At 40.4% G+C, this 17,932-nt stretch overlaps 1 protein-coding gene across 2 annotated transcripts in view; it reads left to right on the top strand.

Annotated features, from left to right (window-relative positions):
- The window catches only part of CCDC146 (coiled-coil domain containing 146), a 142,764-nt gene that overhangs the window by 82,668 nt on the left and 42,164 nt on the right, over positions 1-17,932 (top strand). For both annotated transcript variants that reach the window (XM_019487496.2, XM_059725826.1), the window contains 4 exons: positions 3,899-3,981; positions 7,840-8,049; positions 13,733-13,790; positions 14,719-14,895. In XM_019487496.2, the coding sequence (XP_019343041.1) occupies positions 3,899-3,981; positions 7,840-8,049; positions 13,733-13,790; positions 14,719-14,895 (528 nt within the window). The remainder of the gene's footprint in view (positions 1-3,898; positions 3,982-7,839; positions 8,050-13,732; positions 13,791-14,718; positions 14,896-17,932) is intronic.

Below are 17,932 nucleotides of genomic sequence, written 5' to 3'. Positions count from 1 at the left end.
GTAATTCATCGTGTCTAGCTTCCTCGCAATACCTCAATAGTACCTTGTCACCACTGGGATTTAACAGCAGATAGAAAACTTGTGTTAGTTTTCCCAAGGTAAAAACACACATTTTTTTCCAATGAAACTGAAGCTGAAGCTAGTCAAAATAGTAGCTCATCTCAAAGGAAAGTATGACTTTTGTTGTGACTCATCTATTGCACATAGAGGCAAAATGCAAATATTTATAATTATAAATGCCTATTTAGCTTGAAGTGTTTAAAAAAGAAACAATGTTATTCTTTAGGAATAAAGCTTTATAAATGTTTGATAGGATGCTTATATATCTGTCAGCTAAATCTGATCTTGAACTACACAGTTTTCAATTTAAGGATATTTATGACGATCTGGAGGGATCAAGAAACCCAATAAACAGGTTTAACCTGTCTGACTCTGATCTCACATCAGCTTTACACCATTGATTTCAAAAGAAGTACTACTCTTCTACATTATATGCATTCAAAGGGCATGTTGCTAATATTACTCATTTTACTGACTTCAGAATAAAATGATTTTGCCAGCCCAATGGAATGGAATGAAAATTATTTATACAAAATAAGAAAGGGGATTACAGCACCGTAAGACGTAGGCACAGAGAAGGGCACACAATAACATTTTTGGCTGAACTTTACAAAACCTGGGTAGCCTGTGACATGTTTAAAGTTAATTCAAAATGGCATGCTACTAAGTACTGCAACACCTGCTGGATAGTGCTGTAATTCTTAACATTCTGATATCTTAAATTGCTGAGGCCATTCTACAGTCATTACTCAAGCAAAATTCACAGTGACATATATGTGTATAATGGATTTTCTGCTGTCTTGTACCTTGTGTGGTCATTTATACCTGTGCATAGTCGGTAAAGTTCTGTTAAGTCAGAATGGTAACATTTTACAGTCACCTTGCACAAGTGTAAATAGCTACACCTATGGCAAGTTAGTGGAGTGAATGTACTGGTACCTGTAAAAGGCTGATTGTTTGGCTAAAGTGGAGAACTGACAACTCTTTCCTAAGCCAAATGGATACCCACACAGAAAATCAAGGGTGAAATAAAGAATAAGTTCTAATATGCAGGCTGGCTGGAGAGATTGACTGATTTTTGTGTTTCTATGAAGGAATGAATTGATCCTTTAAGTCCTTAATGCTGCCACTGAAAATCATTTATATTAAGTGAGTAATCTTTACTGATGCAAATAGTCCTATTAAAGTCAGTTTATGTGAATAAAGGATTACTCACAGAAGTGGAGGATATAATTTTTACATTTCCCAAATGAGGTTGGGATAACTGCAGGGTATTTGGTAATAAATATTGTTCTTAACCTCAGAAAGTGTTTGTTTGCTTGTTTGTCAGGTTTTGGTTAATACGATTTCTGAGGTGCTGTGCTGGAGTGTTGGGGGCTGAAGAAATTTTCAGCATTTTCCCAGGAGATGCAGAAGATGTAACCTCCAAACGATGGAGCAGCTCTCACAGAGGCATGCTCTGATGTCTTGTCTGTGCAGGGAAATTAGGCAGAATAGCTGTTTCACTTTACTTTCACAATCTTCCTTAATCTGAGGTTATTTGCAACTGGAGAAAAGTTTTATATAGTCTGGCTGGTTGACTGAGCAAAACCATTCTTAGGCAAAAGGCAGGTTCAGTCTGCGCCTTCTAGTCAAAGGTAGTAATATATATGATTATTAGACCCAGGTTCACACAGGCCAGGTGCAGACATTACACTATTTCCAGTTTAAGTTGTCAGATACTGATCTATATTCATAACAGAACAGAAGTTCCGGGTATGTAGACTGCTTTAGGAATGGTGGATCCTGATCTACATCTGGATCGATGTAGTATCAGACTTACTTGATCTAGATGAGACCAGTCTATTGAACTTCAGTACCAGATCCTCTCCTGACTCGTTAGGTTGCAGTCCCCCAGCATACCAGGTGCCTTTGTGGCTCCCCTGTTAACTTCCCTCACAGGGCGGTTTGCTAGCCGTGCCCACACTTGGCTGCTCCAAGATGTCAGCGACAGGTCAGGAGGAGGGAGAGGGACGGGGGTGTCTGTAACTCAAGGAATTTTCTATATGCAGTGTCCCAAGGCAGGGGAGGGATGCACTCCTTAGAAGGAAGGATTGGGCCCCTCAGAGCTCCAGGGAATAGCAGGCACCCGGTGTGATTCCTGCAATTGTGCTGGGCTGGGCTGTTCACTGGAGCTCCAAGGGATGGGAGATCGCAGCTGCCATGGTCTCCGAGCCTCAGGGAGGGTCTGCCAAGGTCTCCCAGCCTCAGTAGCTACAATCTCCTTGCCCTAGAGGTTTCATGCAGCTCCAAGGCTGGGAGATCATAGCAGTTGCAATCTCCCAGCCCTTGGAGCTCCGGCAAACAGCCTGGTATGATTGCAGAAATCACACCAGGTGCCTGCCATTTTTCAGAGCTCCAAGGGGCCCAATCCTTCCTTTTAAGGAGCATACTCCTCCCCTGTCACTCCCTTTCCTCTCCCCAACTTGTAAATGGTACCAAAGAGACTCTCAGTCCCAGCAGCACCTTGCAGCTGCCAGGACCCAGAGTCCCACAGCTGTGGATGCTGGGTCCAGCATCATGTTTCCTGGTGCCCAGACCTAGCTGGGGTCCAGCAGCTGCAGGATATGGGTATGATCATCCAGACCTGGGGATGCATGAAACCCCAAGGGCTGGGAGATTGCAGCTACTGCTGTCTCCCAGCCCTGGGGGTTTCACAGTCCTAAAACTGGGAGACTGTGGCAGGTGTGATCTCCAAGGCTTTGAAGCTCCAGCAAATAGCCGGCTGTGACTGCAAGAATTGCACTAGGTGCCTGCTTTTGCTGCCGCCCCCTCACTTCCCTGTGCTGCTGGCCAGGCTGCCAGGCATGCCATGGCGACCCACTCTGGAAGACTAGGGATGGGTGGGGGCAGGTCCACAGTGATAGCAGGGAGTTGGGGACATGTGCCTGACAGCCAGTCAGGGACGGTCTCTGCTCAGCTGCGATTGGCTGCCCTCAAGACCCTCCAGCAAACTGGGAGGTATGAGGGAGCACACCCTGCCTTCCAGCTTTGACCAGTGCATCTGCATCCTCCTCCTCCCCTCTGCCCCCAACAAAGCGAACATGAATTACATTCACTCCTAATCCAATCTCTACAGTTTAGAGAAATCTGCGTAGACTGGATTGATTCTGCCTTGAGCTTTTTGAATATATGCACTTAGCCACAAGGAACATAGGACTTTGGAAAAAAAAGTGTGTCCCCCTGAAAGGGCAGAAACCATCTTTGATAAATAAAATCTATAATTAAATATACATTCTCTGGATGGTAAACAGAGACTAGGCAAAAGCTCCTGGGCTTAGCAAAAAAAGGTAAATTGGGTCTGTTCTCTTCCTATAGCTCAGGAGGAAGCCCCATCTACTTGAGTTTGTAGTGAAACACAAGCTTAAATGCATGTAAGCTCTCTGTGTTTCAATACATTTCTAGTACGTTGTTCCAATTACTAAGGACATTTATTTATGTAAAGAAGGGCATTTGTCATTGTATAACACAAGTCATAAGTCTTTGAAGAGGAGAAACACAGCTGTCCAGTTGTACCTGCATGTAATAATAGGTGGTTGGCATAGATGTTGTACATCCCATCTATGCCAGCAAGAAAGGGGACAGAGGTGCAGTCAGCTCCATAACAATGCAAATAATATTCTTGTCTTCTTTTTTATTTATGCTATGGTAAACAAGCACTTTTCATGTGTATATTTGATTTGATAGGTTACCAAGAACCAAATCAACTAAAGATTGCCAAAATAGTTAAAGCATTCTTATTATAAATAAAAATGTTAATGTTTAATGGATTTCATAATTGTCTATTTCTGCTCTCTAGTTATTTTCTGCTGGAAAAATTCCAGGCACCAGAGCAGCTGAACTCAAGGCAAAGTACACCTCTCTGCATGAGACAGTGATAAGGTACGATATTTAAATATTTTCAGTATATTTCAGCACGAATACTTGATTCTAGAGTTTAGCCAAGGTTATAATCGCTTCCTGGAATTGTTTCATTAGCTAAAGCATTACATGCTTAAATTAAAATTTCTCTAGTGCAGAGGCCCTACGCAAGGTCTTATTTATCCTCTACTGGGTACATCCACAAGTGTCCCTCTCGCATCTTCCTTTTGGAAGTACTAAATGATGGCGCAGTAACAGCCCATACTGTGCTGTGCACACTGCGCATTGTTATTTTTAGCTGCGACATCGCCATAGCAATGTGCTATCATGTGGGAGCACGTTGCTACGGCAACATAGCTGCAGCATCACGGTTTGTGACCACCGAAGCTATGTTGCTGTAGTGTGCTGCTACAACAATGTAGCATCACGCGTAGACATGCCTACTTAGAGAGATTCTATTTAAACAATATTGTGTTTCCCTCACCCCCTTATCTTCCTGTCTCCTCTTTAATAACAAGATTCACAGAGTAATCTGACTTTTAACAGGTATCAAAAGTAGTAATAGCAATGAAAGAGCACAAACTACAGCAAATAAAATGTAAGGTGAAAATTAAGGGGACTAAGAAAATTTAAAGTAACAAAATAAATTTGTTTGGAATATTAGAAACAGGAAACCTGTGAGAAAATACTAAGTCTATTGAGTTAATATGGTGCAAAGGGAGCAATTAAGGGAGATAATAGCATTGCTGAAAGCGAGATAATTTTTCCATCAATTCTTACTTATTTCTATCTTTAATGTGAGCCTCAAGCAGGATTTAAATAATGAGCAAGCCCTTGTGCCAGTCCTTTGTAGGGGTGAATTTCACTCTGTGAGAACATTCAGTTACAACAGAAAGGATTAGGAAGAAATGGAGAAGGAATGTAAACCTCTGAGCTTCAAAGCACGAGTCAAACAACGCTAACTCTGCTGCAGACTGAGCTTACCTTTGTGCCAGTCCCTTTCCATACATGTGAGGAATCCTTATGCTAATGATGATTGTACCTATAGCAGAAGTAGGGGAGAGGGCTTGGAGTTGAGGGGGAGAGGAGGATAAATATGCGTGGATAATAAGGAAGAGAAAGATTGTGGGGACCCTTGTGAGCAGGGCCGGGCACAGGCATGGTGAACCGGGCAGCTGCCCAGGGCCCAGACAGAAAGGGGACTCGAAAATGGTAATTTTAAAATTAGTATTATCATTATCTCTTGCAAAGGGGGGTCCAATACTAAAAGTTTGCCTGGGGCTGCCAGGAGTCTAGGAATGGTACTGCTTATGAAAGGTAGGGATTCAGGGGGGGCATAAGGAGGTGTGGCAAATTAAGAAGGGATTAAGAGGAACACTTTTCAGTCCCTCCTACCTATGTGTGTTGGAAATTGGCAAGTCCCAAACCCCTGTAATGAGATTTGAGTTTCTCTCCTTCCTTGTGCATGAACCAGCAACTTTGATGTCCCTGCCTGTCTGTGAGTGTCTCAGCCCCTCACTGGTCTTCTTTGTGAGCCAGCATTTGGGGAAACAGTTCCTTGGATGTAGGGGAAGTCAAAAACAGGCATACAGGAACAGCACTGTAAGGAGACAGTGAGAGTTGAGACTGGGTTAGGATACGAGAAGGGTCACGCTTCATTTGTACTACCAGGGCTGTTTGGCTCTGCAGCATGGCAAATCATAGGTGTGGTTGGTAAGCACAAGTTTGTGTGTTTAAGAGCCCAGCTGGAATATATTTGATAATGCAGCTCTATTGTAACTGTTACATTATTTCATAACAGACAGGATGTGTCATGACTTCTGAAATACTGAGCACAGGCTACTATCAAGGACTGTAGATTGAATTAGGTGGATCTTGGAGCTGGCATATAAATCTTGTGTCACTATTTTTTTTAAGTAAATCCACCAACTTCAAAGAGGTTTTTGGTGCATGAAATGAGCGACACTACTGTAAGCAATATTTGATTCAAAACAGAATAAATTCATAAAAGAACTGAAAAAGGACTTGGTTAATGCATAAAATCTTGTTTAGACTCTCTGCACTGCCATGAACATCATTCTTGAGAAGAAAAAAAAAATATGTTACACATCAGCACACTGGGTTATTAGTTCCTGTTGTATAGTACATTCTTATTTCCTGTTGAAGTATGTGGTTTTCTTATTTTTGAGCTCAAAAAGGAAGTGATTATGTACTTTGTAGAACACCAGATAAAGCGTCCTTTTCCTACTATTTAATTCTAGCTATATTTGTGCAAATTGACTTGTTTTGCTTTTTAGCAATTTGAATTTTTATATTCTAGTTGTTTTGATTTTTTTTACTCTGTAACTGGTTTGTTGGTAGGCTTGTATTGTGGAACAATAATAGTTTTTGAAGTAAAATTTTAGGGTTCTAGCTAGTTTTACTTGGTTCATTTATTTTGTTAGTGAAGGGCAAATGCTACTGTTTGGATCATTTCTCTTCGACCGCATAGCTTTTCTTTTGGAGCTTTGTGACTCTCAAAATCTACTTTAACTTGAATTTTTATTTAAATTAAACTAAAAGCAAGCAAAAGTAAATAAAGTAATTAATATTCCGAAGGCATACACATAACTCCCATATCAGAACTTGTTAGTAGGTTGTGTATTGCATAATATCAAGGTCTCACAGTATATTTACCATTTTGACTATTCCATGATAAATGTGGCCAATTAAAAGTAGTCTTACTCTTAAACATCAACTATTCAAGTACCACAATACACACAGCATGTAGTAAGAGTAACAGAGGCCTGGTTAATTAAGGATATTATCACAACGTATTGTGTCAATACAAATAGCCAGAGTTTGGAGATGCTGAAGATGATTGACAATTCATCGATGATGAGGTCTTTGCAATATAAAGTCACAGTTGCAGCTCATGTAGAATTAGCTGAGCTAGCTTTAAACCAGGTAACTCAGGTACTAATTCAACAGCATAAATTGCAGAGTAGTATTTAGTATTGCCCTTGATCTCTGAAAAAAGATTATGTTAGGACAGATATTAAACCATGGAGCCAGGAATTACCCTAGTTCAAAGATAGACAATATTTTCTGTCTGCAGGCTGGAATGACCCACTCCGAGTCAGAGGCAGGTGGATGGGTGGGCAGTAGGACCCAGCGACTGCTAGTGCTTGTACCAGTAGTAGCACAAGGAGAGTACCCACAGCCAAAGCCCTCTGTCACCAAATTCCACTAAAGCGGGCTGGATCCAATGGTTCCACAAGCCAGCTGTGACTTGCAGGCCATAGGCTGCTGACACCAGGTCTAGTTGATTGGGGGTTTTGCTGTGGTTTTACCCCTAATGCCTGAACTTCACCTTCATGTTGCTCTTCTTCTACCTGCTGCCTCTCCAACAACAAGGAAACAAGTAAATGACCAAACCTCTCTCCAACATGCCAAACCCTCTTCCTGGTTTGCAAAATATTCGGGTACATGAGCCATCCCTTCACCTTACTGTAGGTTACAAAGGAACCTGAACCTGGGGCCTTAAGTAACAAACCAAAAAGGTGAAACATCCCAAATACTCTCAGACAATTAAACACCATTTCCACTCCCACTCCTATTCCCGTGCTCTATGACCACAGAATAGAGTATCCCCAAACACATTTTTCCAAGATCAGCTTATAACACTTGTCTCATTCATACAGAGTGACCTTTTTACCTAACGTGTCTTCCATATGACTAAAGCATAAATCTTTATCCATCAGTGTCAGTGAGGCTAGGCAAAATATACTCTCATGGCATCTCATTTAATGTTAAACATATAAGATAAAACAACATAATTGCATTTAATATTTCCAGTACTCTTTTAATGCCTGATTTAAGTTGTTTTATTTAAAACAGTTTACAGGAATCAGAGATCCAGTTGTTACAAGATGCCAAACGTTTCACTGTAGAAATAGAAAAACAGCAACAAGTACTGGAAAAAGCAGATGAGTTCCCTGAAGGATTTACCAGTGAAGTCTCCAGAATGAGGCAGCAACTACTTAAATATCAAAATGAATATAATGCTATTAAAGAAAGAGAGTATGAAATTCAGTATAAGTTGAACTGGTAGGTGACAAAGTTAATTTCTGTGAATATTATTGTAAGTTAAGGCAAGAGGTAATTATATAGTATATGTCTATTCCTGTCAACACCTTAAATAAATTTGTTAATGTGCATGTTTTTTCCTAGAGGTTTCTATATTTCAGTGCTGAATGAAGTGACTCCTGAGTATAATTTGTATATCATTTTCAATGTATAAAGTGCTTTGTGAGGTGCAAAGTATAAGGTGCTTTATGAGGTTTTGTATGAATATATTATTGATGTTTTAATTTCCTTCTTGTGTTATACAGACTTGGATAAAGATGGGGCATATATCAATGGAGTATATATTGTTATTCTGTTATTTTATCCAACTATCCCAATTTAATGTTTTAGAAAAAAAAATAAACAGAAAACTTCTACTTTGGGACTTCTTTGAATACAAATTAAATTAATTATCTCTGAAATAGAGTGATTATGGTTATAATGAAACACTTTTTAAAGACCAAAGGGTACTATGTAATTAGCTTTCTTTATTAGAGTAATCAAATAAAATTAAACTTTCTGTAGTCCCATCTGTGCAAAACAAGAAGTTAAAAACAGTCATTTCTTTTGGCAGAAAATGTTTGACATTTCCATGAAAGGTTAAAAGACTAGTAGGTAACTTGATATTTTAAATATTTTAAGTCTCTGGGCTTGATGCCATAGTGTACTTCAAGCTTTTTTTAAAACTAAAATTAAAACAGAATACTATAAATGTGCTAGTGGAAAAATGCTCATGCCCTTTTACTATAAATACAATAAATCTTGCTTGGCTTGTGGGAGTCTGGCAAGTTGGTTTCTGAGGTTTCCTCAGAGATACTTGATATTCTCTCTGACAACGCCTTGCTTTTGCCATTGTTCTATTTCTTGTTTTTGATTTCCACCCATCCTTCTCCTTTGATTTATGTCCCTGCAGTCAGGTAGGATAACAGTGATCATCCGAACTGAGGTACCTATGATTTTTTTAAATTTAACATTTCTGGATCTCCACAGAAAGTAATGGCTATCAGACTTAACCCCAAAATAACTATTTTCCAGAAAGAAAGATGGTGTAATTCTGTCATCTTTCAATGCCACATTGAAGGGAAAAGCTAGTCCACAGAACAATCTAAGTGTGGGCAGATCTTAATAGCGCATGGAACCTCTATTGCTGAACAGTTAAATGGAATAACTGGATGTACATAAATCTTCTATTTGACAAAACCTTCCTGATGCAACATATCAAAGCAATCACCTGATAGATTAAATAACCTTATCAGCAGTTTAGGGTGTCTTTTTACTTGGTATTATATAATTATTTCAAAGAATTTTCAATGCTTTATTTTAGGGCTGAATTTATATTCCTTATGGTAATGTATTTAATGTCTGCAAGTTTTCAACAGTCGATATATTTATCTTAAAGCTGTCAAATCTAACGGAGGCTACAGAATGTGGCAAACGGATTTTTTTGTGTCAGTCTCAAGATACCAGTGAAATTAATGTCCAGATGTAAAACAAATTGACATAATGAAAACCTACTCAGGAGAGGGCGATAAATTAAAAGGAAGAAAATAATGACCCACGTTGAGTTCTGGCACAACTCCATTCAAGTCAGTGGATTTTCTGCTTGTGAACAAAACTGATTAGGACCCAATAATCAAGGGTCTGGAGTGAGATGGAGGGGAGGGATACCGGAAGAATAATGTAATATAAACAAGGAAACATTCAGCAGGGATCATCTCTAACCAGAACTTTTCTATCTTTTATGGATACGAGGCCTCAATTTTGGGGCCTAAATAAGAACGTCTCTCTTCTTTACAAGGCTATGGTAGCAATAAAAAGTGAACTTTATCTGTAAACTTATATTTAAAAAAATAGTCAATTGAATTGAAGATGGGAATTATACATAACAAGGATTTTGAATGCCTATCCATGTGTAGACAAAATGAGAAGGGGTATGTGTGCATGATACTTTAAAGAGAGCTAAATGCTTTTGCACTGCTTTAATGGTGTCGGTGTTTGCACGTGTCGGTGGTGTAGTGCGCATTAATTACAGCTGCTGTAGCAAATTTGGTGGTGTAATGTGCCTTAAATGACTTGGGACACAGCAAACTTAAAGGAGGAGTTTAGGTTTGCTGCCCCTACAGCCACAGAGCAAAGCACCAGGCTCTGTGCAGTGCAGGGGCTCTGCAGAAAGCCTTGCAGGCAGCCTGGCAGCAACCCGGGAAGGCAAGCTCCGTCCAAGAAAAGTGGTGAGCCTGATTTTTTTTCTCACCCCCCGGAGCCTGCCTGCCTGCCTGAGCTGTGCGAGGGCCTGGTGCTTCTCTCTGCGGCTACAGTGCGCCCCAGGACCACCCAAGCTGGGTGCCTGCATGCAGGTGCCGCCTGGTGGGGGCTGCTGCTGGCATGGAGTGAAGTACCAGTGCCCCCCACAGCCCAGGGACCACTTCGCCCACCAGCAGCTCACCCTCCCCTCCCTGCTGCTGGAGAGGCAGGTGAGTGCGTGAGGGTGTGTGCAAGACAAGAGGTTTAAAGGGTCCTGAATTAAAGCGGTGTTTTAAAAAACCCATCAGTTCAATTTAGGGCCCTTGTTTTGTCTACACACACCCTATTATATTCTCTATTGGAAACATTTTTCATTTAAAGCATAGGGCTTAATTCTAAACTCTTACATAGAATAGTAGGATTGAAAGGGACCTCAGGGGATTATCCAGTCCACCCTCTCTGCTCAGGCAGAATCATCCTTTTCTGGACCATCCTCAGCAAATATTTGTATAACTTGTTCTTAAACTATAGGTACAGCCTCACACACCACTACCTGGCATAACTGCCTGAAACATCAAAAACACCCTTTAAATTGCCTTATGTAAAGCAGAGAAACAGGGGCACTGACAACGTCTTGTGCCTACAAGGACAGGAAGTAGTTTTAAAATATGCTCAGGAGATCCCAAGAAGGGAACCACACCCCTCTGCAGAAGAGGGAGGCAAAATACCCCATAGTCCAGGCCAGTCTGACCATGAGATAAAATTCCTTTCTGATCCCAAACATGACAAATGCTCTGACCCTGAGCAGAAGAGAAAAACCCTCTAGCCAGAAACTTCTGGGTTTTTAAAGTCCCACAGTAGAATCAACACACGCTAGTCAAAACCCCTAGCCTTGGCTGTGACCAATGGGCAATGCTTCTGAGGAAGGCAAAAACCCCTCTGACTCCTGTAGCAACAGGAAGGAAAAAAATTCCCTTGTGGCCCCAGCAAGCACAGAAACATGAGATAACAAGATACATTCCCCTCTGCATGGCAACCTGAGGACAGCAAATGCAACCCCATGCATCAGTGCCCTGCCTAGAGATCTCAAACTCCCTTTATTATCCTATCACTTCCATAAACTCATCTCAGCTTCTAATCTTCTTTCCTAGCAGAAAAAGTTGTGGAGCTCTGCCTCATTCTCCTATTGCTGAACATGGCCCTGTCCACTTTTCACTTGCTCTGGATTGCACAGTTCTTCTCCAACTCTGTGCAATGCTCTGGGACATCTCTTGGGTATGTGTGTGGGGGTATCTCATTAGCTTCCAACTGGTGCTCTTCATAGCACAATCCAGGATTGCTACTCCTAAATCATCCCTAACCAAACATTTATCCAACCTGTTCTTGAAAACCTCCAATGAAGGAGATTTTGCAGCATCCCTAGGCAGTCTATTCCACTGTCTCACTGTTCTAACAGTAAAGAAGTTTTTCTTGATATCAAATCTAAACCTACTTTGCTGTAGGATCTCCCAGTATCAAAAAAATCCACCGTGCTGCAAATTAGCAGTACAGTGAACAGGTTCATGTGCATCACATGTGGCTTGAGACATCGCAGACGCACATGCGTGCTCATCAGGACATGCCTATTGAGTTCAAGATAAAGCTGTTAAAGAAAGCAAGCCTGATCAACTATTTTGTTACTATATTCATCAGTATATGCAAGCTAAGCATACTTTGATAATCATCCCAGGAATATCATGCAGGCATCTTGTTATCTCCAATCATGCATTCCAGCTACAAACATATGTGTGCAGCACCTTTTGGGAATTGTTAAATTGTCCCAGCCAAAGTTAAAGGAAGTTGAAGGCTCTCAATGTGTTGCAACATTGGACCTAAAATGATTTAAAAATATTCTCTATTGGATATTATGCTGAGTGCTGAACTAAAACAAACCTCTCTTGATGACCTCTCTCTTTATATTTCCAAATGTCTCTTGCTTAATTTTTATATTTTTGTGGCAGTTTGCAGCTGCAGACATCCCTTGGGAAAAGTTATGAATTTACTTGGCTTAATGATCTAAAGTTTTTTTTAACACATTACATTCAAACTAGCTTTACATTCATTTTGATGTGTTCACATGAAGACTATTAGAAATCTACAATAATAGTACATCTCCATATTCCCAAACAGAAATGATTAAGCTTAATATTTATAGTCTATTATTCTTGACTTATTCTTATTGTCAGTAATGATGATGATAACAGTTATGAACATGTGAAGATGAAGAAAACACCCATCCCACAGGATGTTATAAGACAGAACAAAACAAAACAGAATGAGTGTGTCAGGTGCCTGAAGCCTCTTGTTATAGAACCAACAATTTGCTAGAATTTCACTCCTCTGGCTGGAAACCTTCTAATTTCCAGTATAAATTATTTATTTAATTTATTTATTGTTATGACCAATTTGCTGCTATTTGTCCTTCAACCCTATTTTCCTTTCATTTAAATTCCTCCTCTCCTTGTGGTAGTCACCCCAAAAATAAATTTATAAAGAATAATTGTATATCATCCTCAACCTTTGCTCCCATAAGGTGAACAAGCCAAGCTTTTTAATAGCCTTTGATAAGGAAGGTTTACTATTGCTCTAATCAATCCAATAATCTTCTCCTGCATCTGTTCCAGTTTCAATTAATTTTTTTTTTTAGCATAGATGTCCAGAACTATACATAATGTACATAATATTTTAAACACAATCCTGACTATGCCTGGGACAGTAGTCTGACTACTTCCCTAGCTCTCCTAAAATAATGAATGCATGCCATGCATAAACTTAATTTTGTTAATAAAAAAAATATGTTTCTATCTGTCTTTCATGTTTAGGCTTTATTTTAACATAAACATGAATGTTCCTTCTTTTGCCTTTTCATTTCCTTCAGGTACAAGGAAATGGCCCTCTCGAGGGAGCTTAATTTTGGTTTTTTAACCTTCAGTTGCCTTTTGTATGTGTCACAGAACATGAGGCATAATATCCTTTTACCTTCCTCAGATGACAACGCTTTTGTTGTGAACTAGTAATGGCAGCACAGGAATCTGTTCTCATGAGAAGGTGTTGGTGAGAAAGGGCAGTAGAAATGACTGAATTAATCTCTGCAGCCTTAAGCTTGTACTTGTGATGCTCTACATTACATAGGTCATTGACAAGCACTGCTGTTATGATTGAATCAGTTTTGGTGACAGTTTTTATTTGATTTAATCAGGGTTTTTTTAAAAATCGGGATTTTGTTACCGTTGTTGTGATTATATCAGTGCCAAAACAGGAAGCCTACAGAAGCGCTTTAATGGTTTGCTTAGGTATTTAGACAACCAGAGTATGCCACCATCTTGTAAGTAAAATTATTTATTTCCTTATGTTTGAGTAGTCTATCTGTGATTATTTTTTGTAGCTTACAAGAAGAAAAAAAAATCCTTCAGCGGGAGTATGAGAGAATCCCCAAGCAAGGTGTAAGTATAAAATGCATGTCACTGGAGAAAGTCATGTTTTGTGCCCTCAGCCTATAAAAATAAGATGAAAATGCTATTATAAATCTAGAACATGAATGGGAGCACCAAGCTTGCAGATGTGTGTCAGTCATCACTCAGTCAGGAGAGGAGCAGGAGTTCAGACATACCTCACTGTCTGTCTCCTGCTGCCCAACTGTATAGTTCCCAGGCAATTTAAGATACTCTTCAGAGTTTCCTAATTCTCCCCACTGAGTGTAGACTATTCCAGATTCCTAATCCTGTCTATTTGGATCATGTTTTCAGAGTAAGATACCTATATAATAGGTGTTGCAAAACTGAAGTGGGGGTATCTGCAAGGATGATCTGAATCTGATCCATGGAAACTAAACTCCTGAGCTTGTCAATCCTTGAAGCTTATCTGTTGGAGAACAGACATATTGGCAGAGCTTTGTGGAGTAGGTGAAACTTCTGCTATTTGTTTGTACCTATTTTATGGATAAATAAAGGTCTTCAGGGCTATCAGGCCAAATCTAATAACATTGTTCTTAATAATAGGGAGAACCAAACAAATATTAGTGTATGAAAAATATTGTTTAGGATTATGTTGATTTTAAATTTCAGATTTAAATAAAAATGTGAAAGAAAATTTACCGAAAATATAATGCAATCAGAGGATTTCAGAGGTTTTGATAATAGTGACACAATAAGCGAAAAATGCATGTGACTGCACAAAAATACCAAAATAGTACACCGTTCATTCAGGCTCTTTAATCTTCTTTTTTAAAGTAACTGTTCTCTAAAGAAAGATCAATTAATTCCTGAACAAACAATACAACAATATTCTGGAACAACTTTATGCAAAGAATAACTTCTTCTTTCCTAAAACATACAAATATGAGGTATATAATTTTGGATTATATTTTTAAAGGAAACAGAAAAGAGAATTAAAATGTTGAAAGAAAATTGTGAAGAGCTTCGTAAAGAAACAACCCAAAGGAGAGCAGAGATCAAAGCACTGAAGGAGGATGTGGCATCCAAGCACAAACTGATGTTAAAAGAACAGAAAGAAGTTGAGGAACTTCTAGAGCAGGAGGATAACCTAAAGGTAACATATGAATGAGTATATAAGTGTTTGTGTGTTTACAAACTCACGCAAAAAAACAACACATTAAATATTTGTGCTGTCATTCCAGTATGTACTATCACAGATTACAGTGTTAGTCAATATGTGTGTATTTTGCTGGTGGGTCATTTCTATAAACAGTTTTTGGAAACTAATAGGCATAGTATTGACAAACAAGGAACTTCCAGAATGATCAGAACTCATGAGCTAATTTCAGCTCTGTGTGTGTGCGCACATGTGTGAGAACAGATCTCTGTTAACCAAAGAAAAAAGAACATAATAACATTTCTGTGAATTATAATTACAGAAGACTGGGAGTTGTCAGTCAATTGTTTCTTTAATTGAAAATGTAACATCTAAGACCCTAAATTTTCTGTGTGGTTATTTTTGCTGATTTTTTTATTTTTACATCAAGAACACTGAAAATTAAACAACAGCTTTAAATAGTTATAATTTAGAAATGTCACTGATGGGCCTGCATCTGGTTAGTTTTGGTACCTTGTGCCTTCATTATCAGCTCTAGACTGGTCTTTACACAAACTCCATTTTTTGTGGAACCCGACAGATGCCCTCTGGATAAAGCAATATGTCAGGCATCACTTGACTGTAATAAGTAGCAGTTTTGCTGAAGTAACAGGCATATCAAGAAAAATAGGAACATGAGACACTTGAATTAAAACTTGTAAGAGGCTCTGTGGAAGCTCAGAGGGGGGACACAGATTAATGTTTAACCAGATCAAAATGAAATGTTTTGACTTAGTTCCACACACCAAAATGAAATGAATTTAATGCTGGAATCTTTTGCTTTAATAAAACATTAAGAGTTTTATATACACATACATGATATACTCCTCCCCCACCCACACACACACATATAAGTTTCCTGTCTATGAAGAGGTCTACTATTTCTACTACTTGCCCTGTTGTGGATGAAAACAAATTTCAAAATATCAGAATAACTTGGGATAGTCATAGTTATAGGCTAAGTATGGATGTTGAAAAAGCTCCTGGCAGAAGGGCTCTAACTATTGAACTTTACTTAAAGTGCTATAATTTAGAAAGGGAATAAGCCGAACAGACATTCACCATTCGGTTGGGGGGTGGGGGGGAGCGGGACTCAGTGCCTGATTGCACTGGCCAAGTCTACCAGGTGGGGGGCTCTCCTGTATGCCAGACCCAGAGCCCACCCCACCCCCCTGCCAGCTGGGGGAAAGACGTGAGGAATGGAGCTGCCGGCCAGTGTGCTGGGAACTGGGGCAAGGTGGGGAAAGGGAGCCCCCCCCCGGCCACATTGACTTGGCCCAGCCCCCTCCTGAGGCCCCAGTCAACAAGCTCGGGTGGGGGGGGGAGGCTCATGGCACTGGGCTTCGTTCTCCCCTTGCCCCAATTCCCAGTGTGGTGAAAAGCCAGCTGGGTAGCCCACAGTGCAGCTTTTGCCTGCCATTGGGGGGGGTGGGGGACACTCCCCCTGAGACCCCAGCCAGCAAGCTGTGGGGGGACCCCTAACAGTGGGGGACTTCCTTTCCCCGCCCCCCAGCTTCTTGACAGATGCAGCCAGAAGCTGCAGCCCCAGGCTGGCAGGCTGACCCTTCATCCCCCCTGCCAGGCAGGGCTGTGCCACCCTGGCTCAACGTGCCATGGCCCCAGGTAAACACTGCACTCAGGAACAATAAAATCCAGCACAAACTGTGCCCGTGTTTATTCAGCCATACTAATTACACATGTAGGTGCACCTCCAGTGTCTTGGTAGGATGCCTAGGTTTTGCTTTCAGGCCTGGTAGACATTAAGAAGCTAAAGATAAGGCCCCTGGTGCACATGACACTTAAGGTATGATTAACCAGTTAATCACATTCCAAGTAATTCCACACCCACGCATTCATACAATTAATGCTATGATAAAACAAGGAATAAGCCACAAAGTTATTACAGAAAATGTGTGTAATAACTTTATGACTGATTCCTATCGCACCATTAATTGAATGTGTGGCCAAGCTGATTGGGGTTTCCAGCCTTCAGAGAGCATAGGATCCCTTGACTTCTGTGAGCTCCTAAGACTGAGAGCTGTGATCAGCTGCAGCTCACAACTGCAGGGGCACACTGGAGCTGTTGATTCCAATATGCCCCTGTCGTGGAAACACACAGAGTACTTTTGGGTCAGGTCAGCAGAAGCTTTTATTCAAAAGAAACTACAGCTGTAGGGGGAGTTCCAAAGTGACATGGATTTCCCAAGCACTTGGAAGGGGTCCCCCCCCCCAAGAGCAAAATCAGGAGGCTTATATACTTTTTAACAGTCGCTTACAACTCACGTGATCATATAGTGAAATTAGCATGAAAAGCGGCTATAATATTACTTCATTATTTCTTTGCTGTTATCAGGATGGGAATTATGGGGGAGATAGGGTTAGTTCACAAACCTCCTTCTTGCACCTGGAAATCTACTTTGTACATACTTTTTTTTTTTTCTACCTTCAAGGCCGCGGTGAGCGAAGCATTTGCAGAAGAGTTACAAAGAACAAACACTTGCCCTTATCTGTTCTACTGTACCGAGCCAGCAATTCTACACAAAGCGGTTATGTCATCTTATAACTAAAATAATCAAAGTTTAAGGCATATATTTTTTCTGATTCCACACCCCTTTGGCTGGGAACTTGGCAAATCAGGGCTCCCAGCCTTCAGGGTGCAGCTGAAATCAAGAGCTCCACCACATCCCTGCAGCTGGGAACTCTAATCAGCCGATCTGAGCTCCCAGTCCTGGGGGTACACCATGCAACCCCACAACTAAGAGTTCTGCCAGCTGATCCAGGTGGGGCATGGCAGGAAGCACGATTGTAGGGATCATGCATCAGATACCATTGCACCTTTAATTGCACATCTACCAGGGGCCTAGGAAATTTATATGTAAAAGCTATTTTTGGTCATTTTTACTGTTTTTTGTGGCTCTCTGAGCTCATGACATGTTGTCTTCTAGTAATTTATGATACTTACAAATGTTACACTTGGTTTGACCTAACTAGGGTT

This window comes from Alligator mississippiensis, chromosome 4 (assembly GCF_030867095.1).
Source record: "Alligator mississippiensis isolate rAllMis1 chromosome 4, rAllMis1, whole genome shotgun sequence".
Taxonomy (NCBI): Eukaryota; Metazoa; Chordata; order Crocodylia; family Alligatoridae; genus Alligator; species Alligator mississippiensis.
The sequence above is the reverse complement of the archived record's forward strand: the minus strand, read 5'-3'. Positions and strand labels throughout refer to the sequence as shown.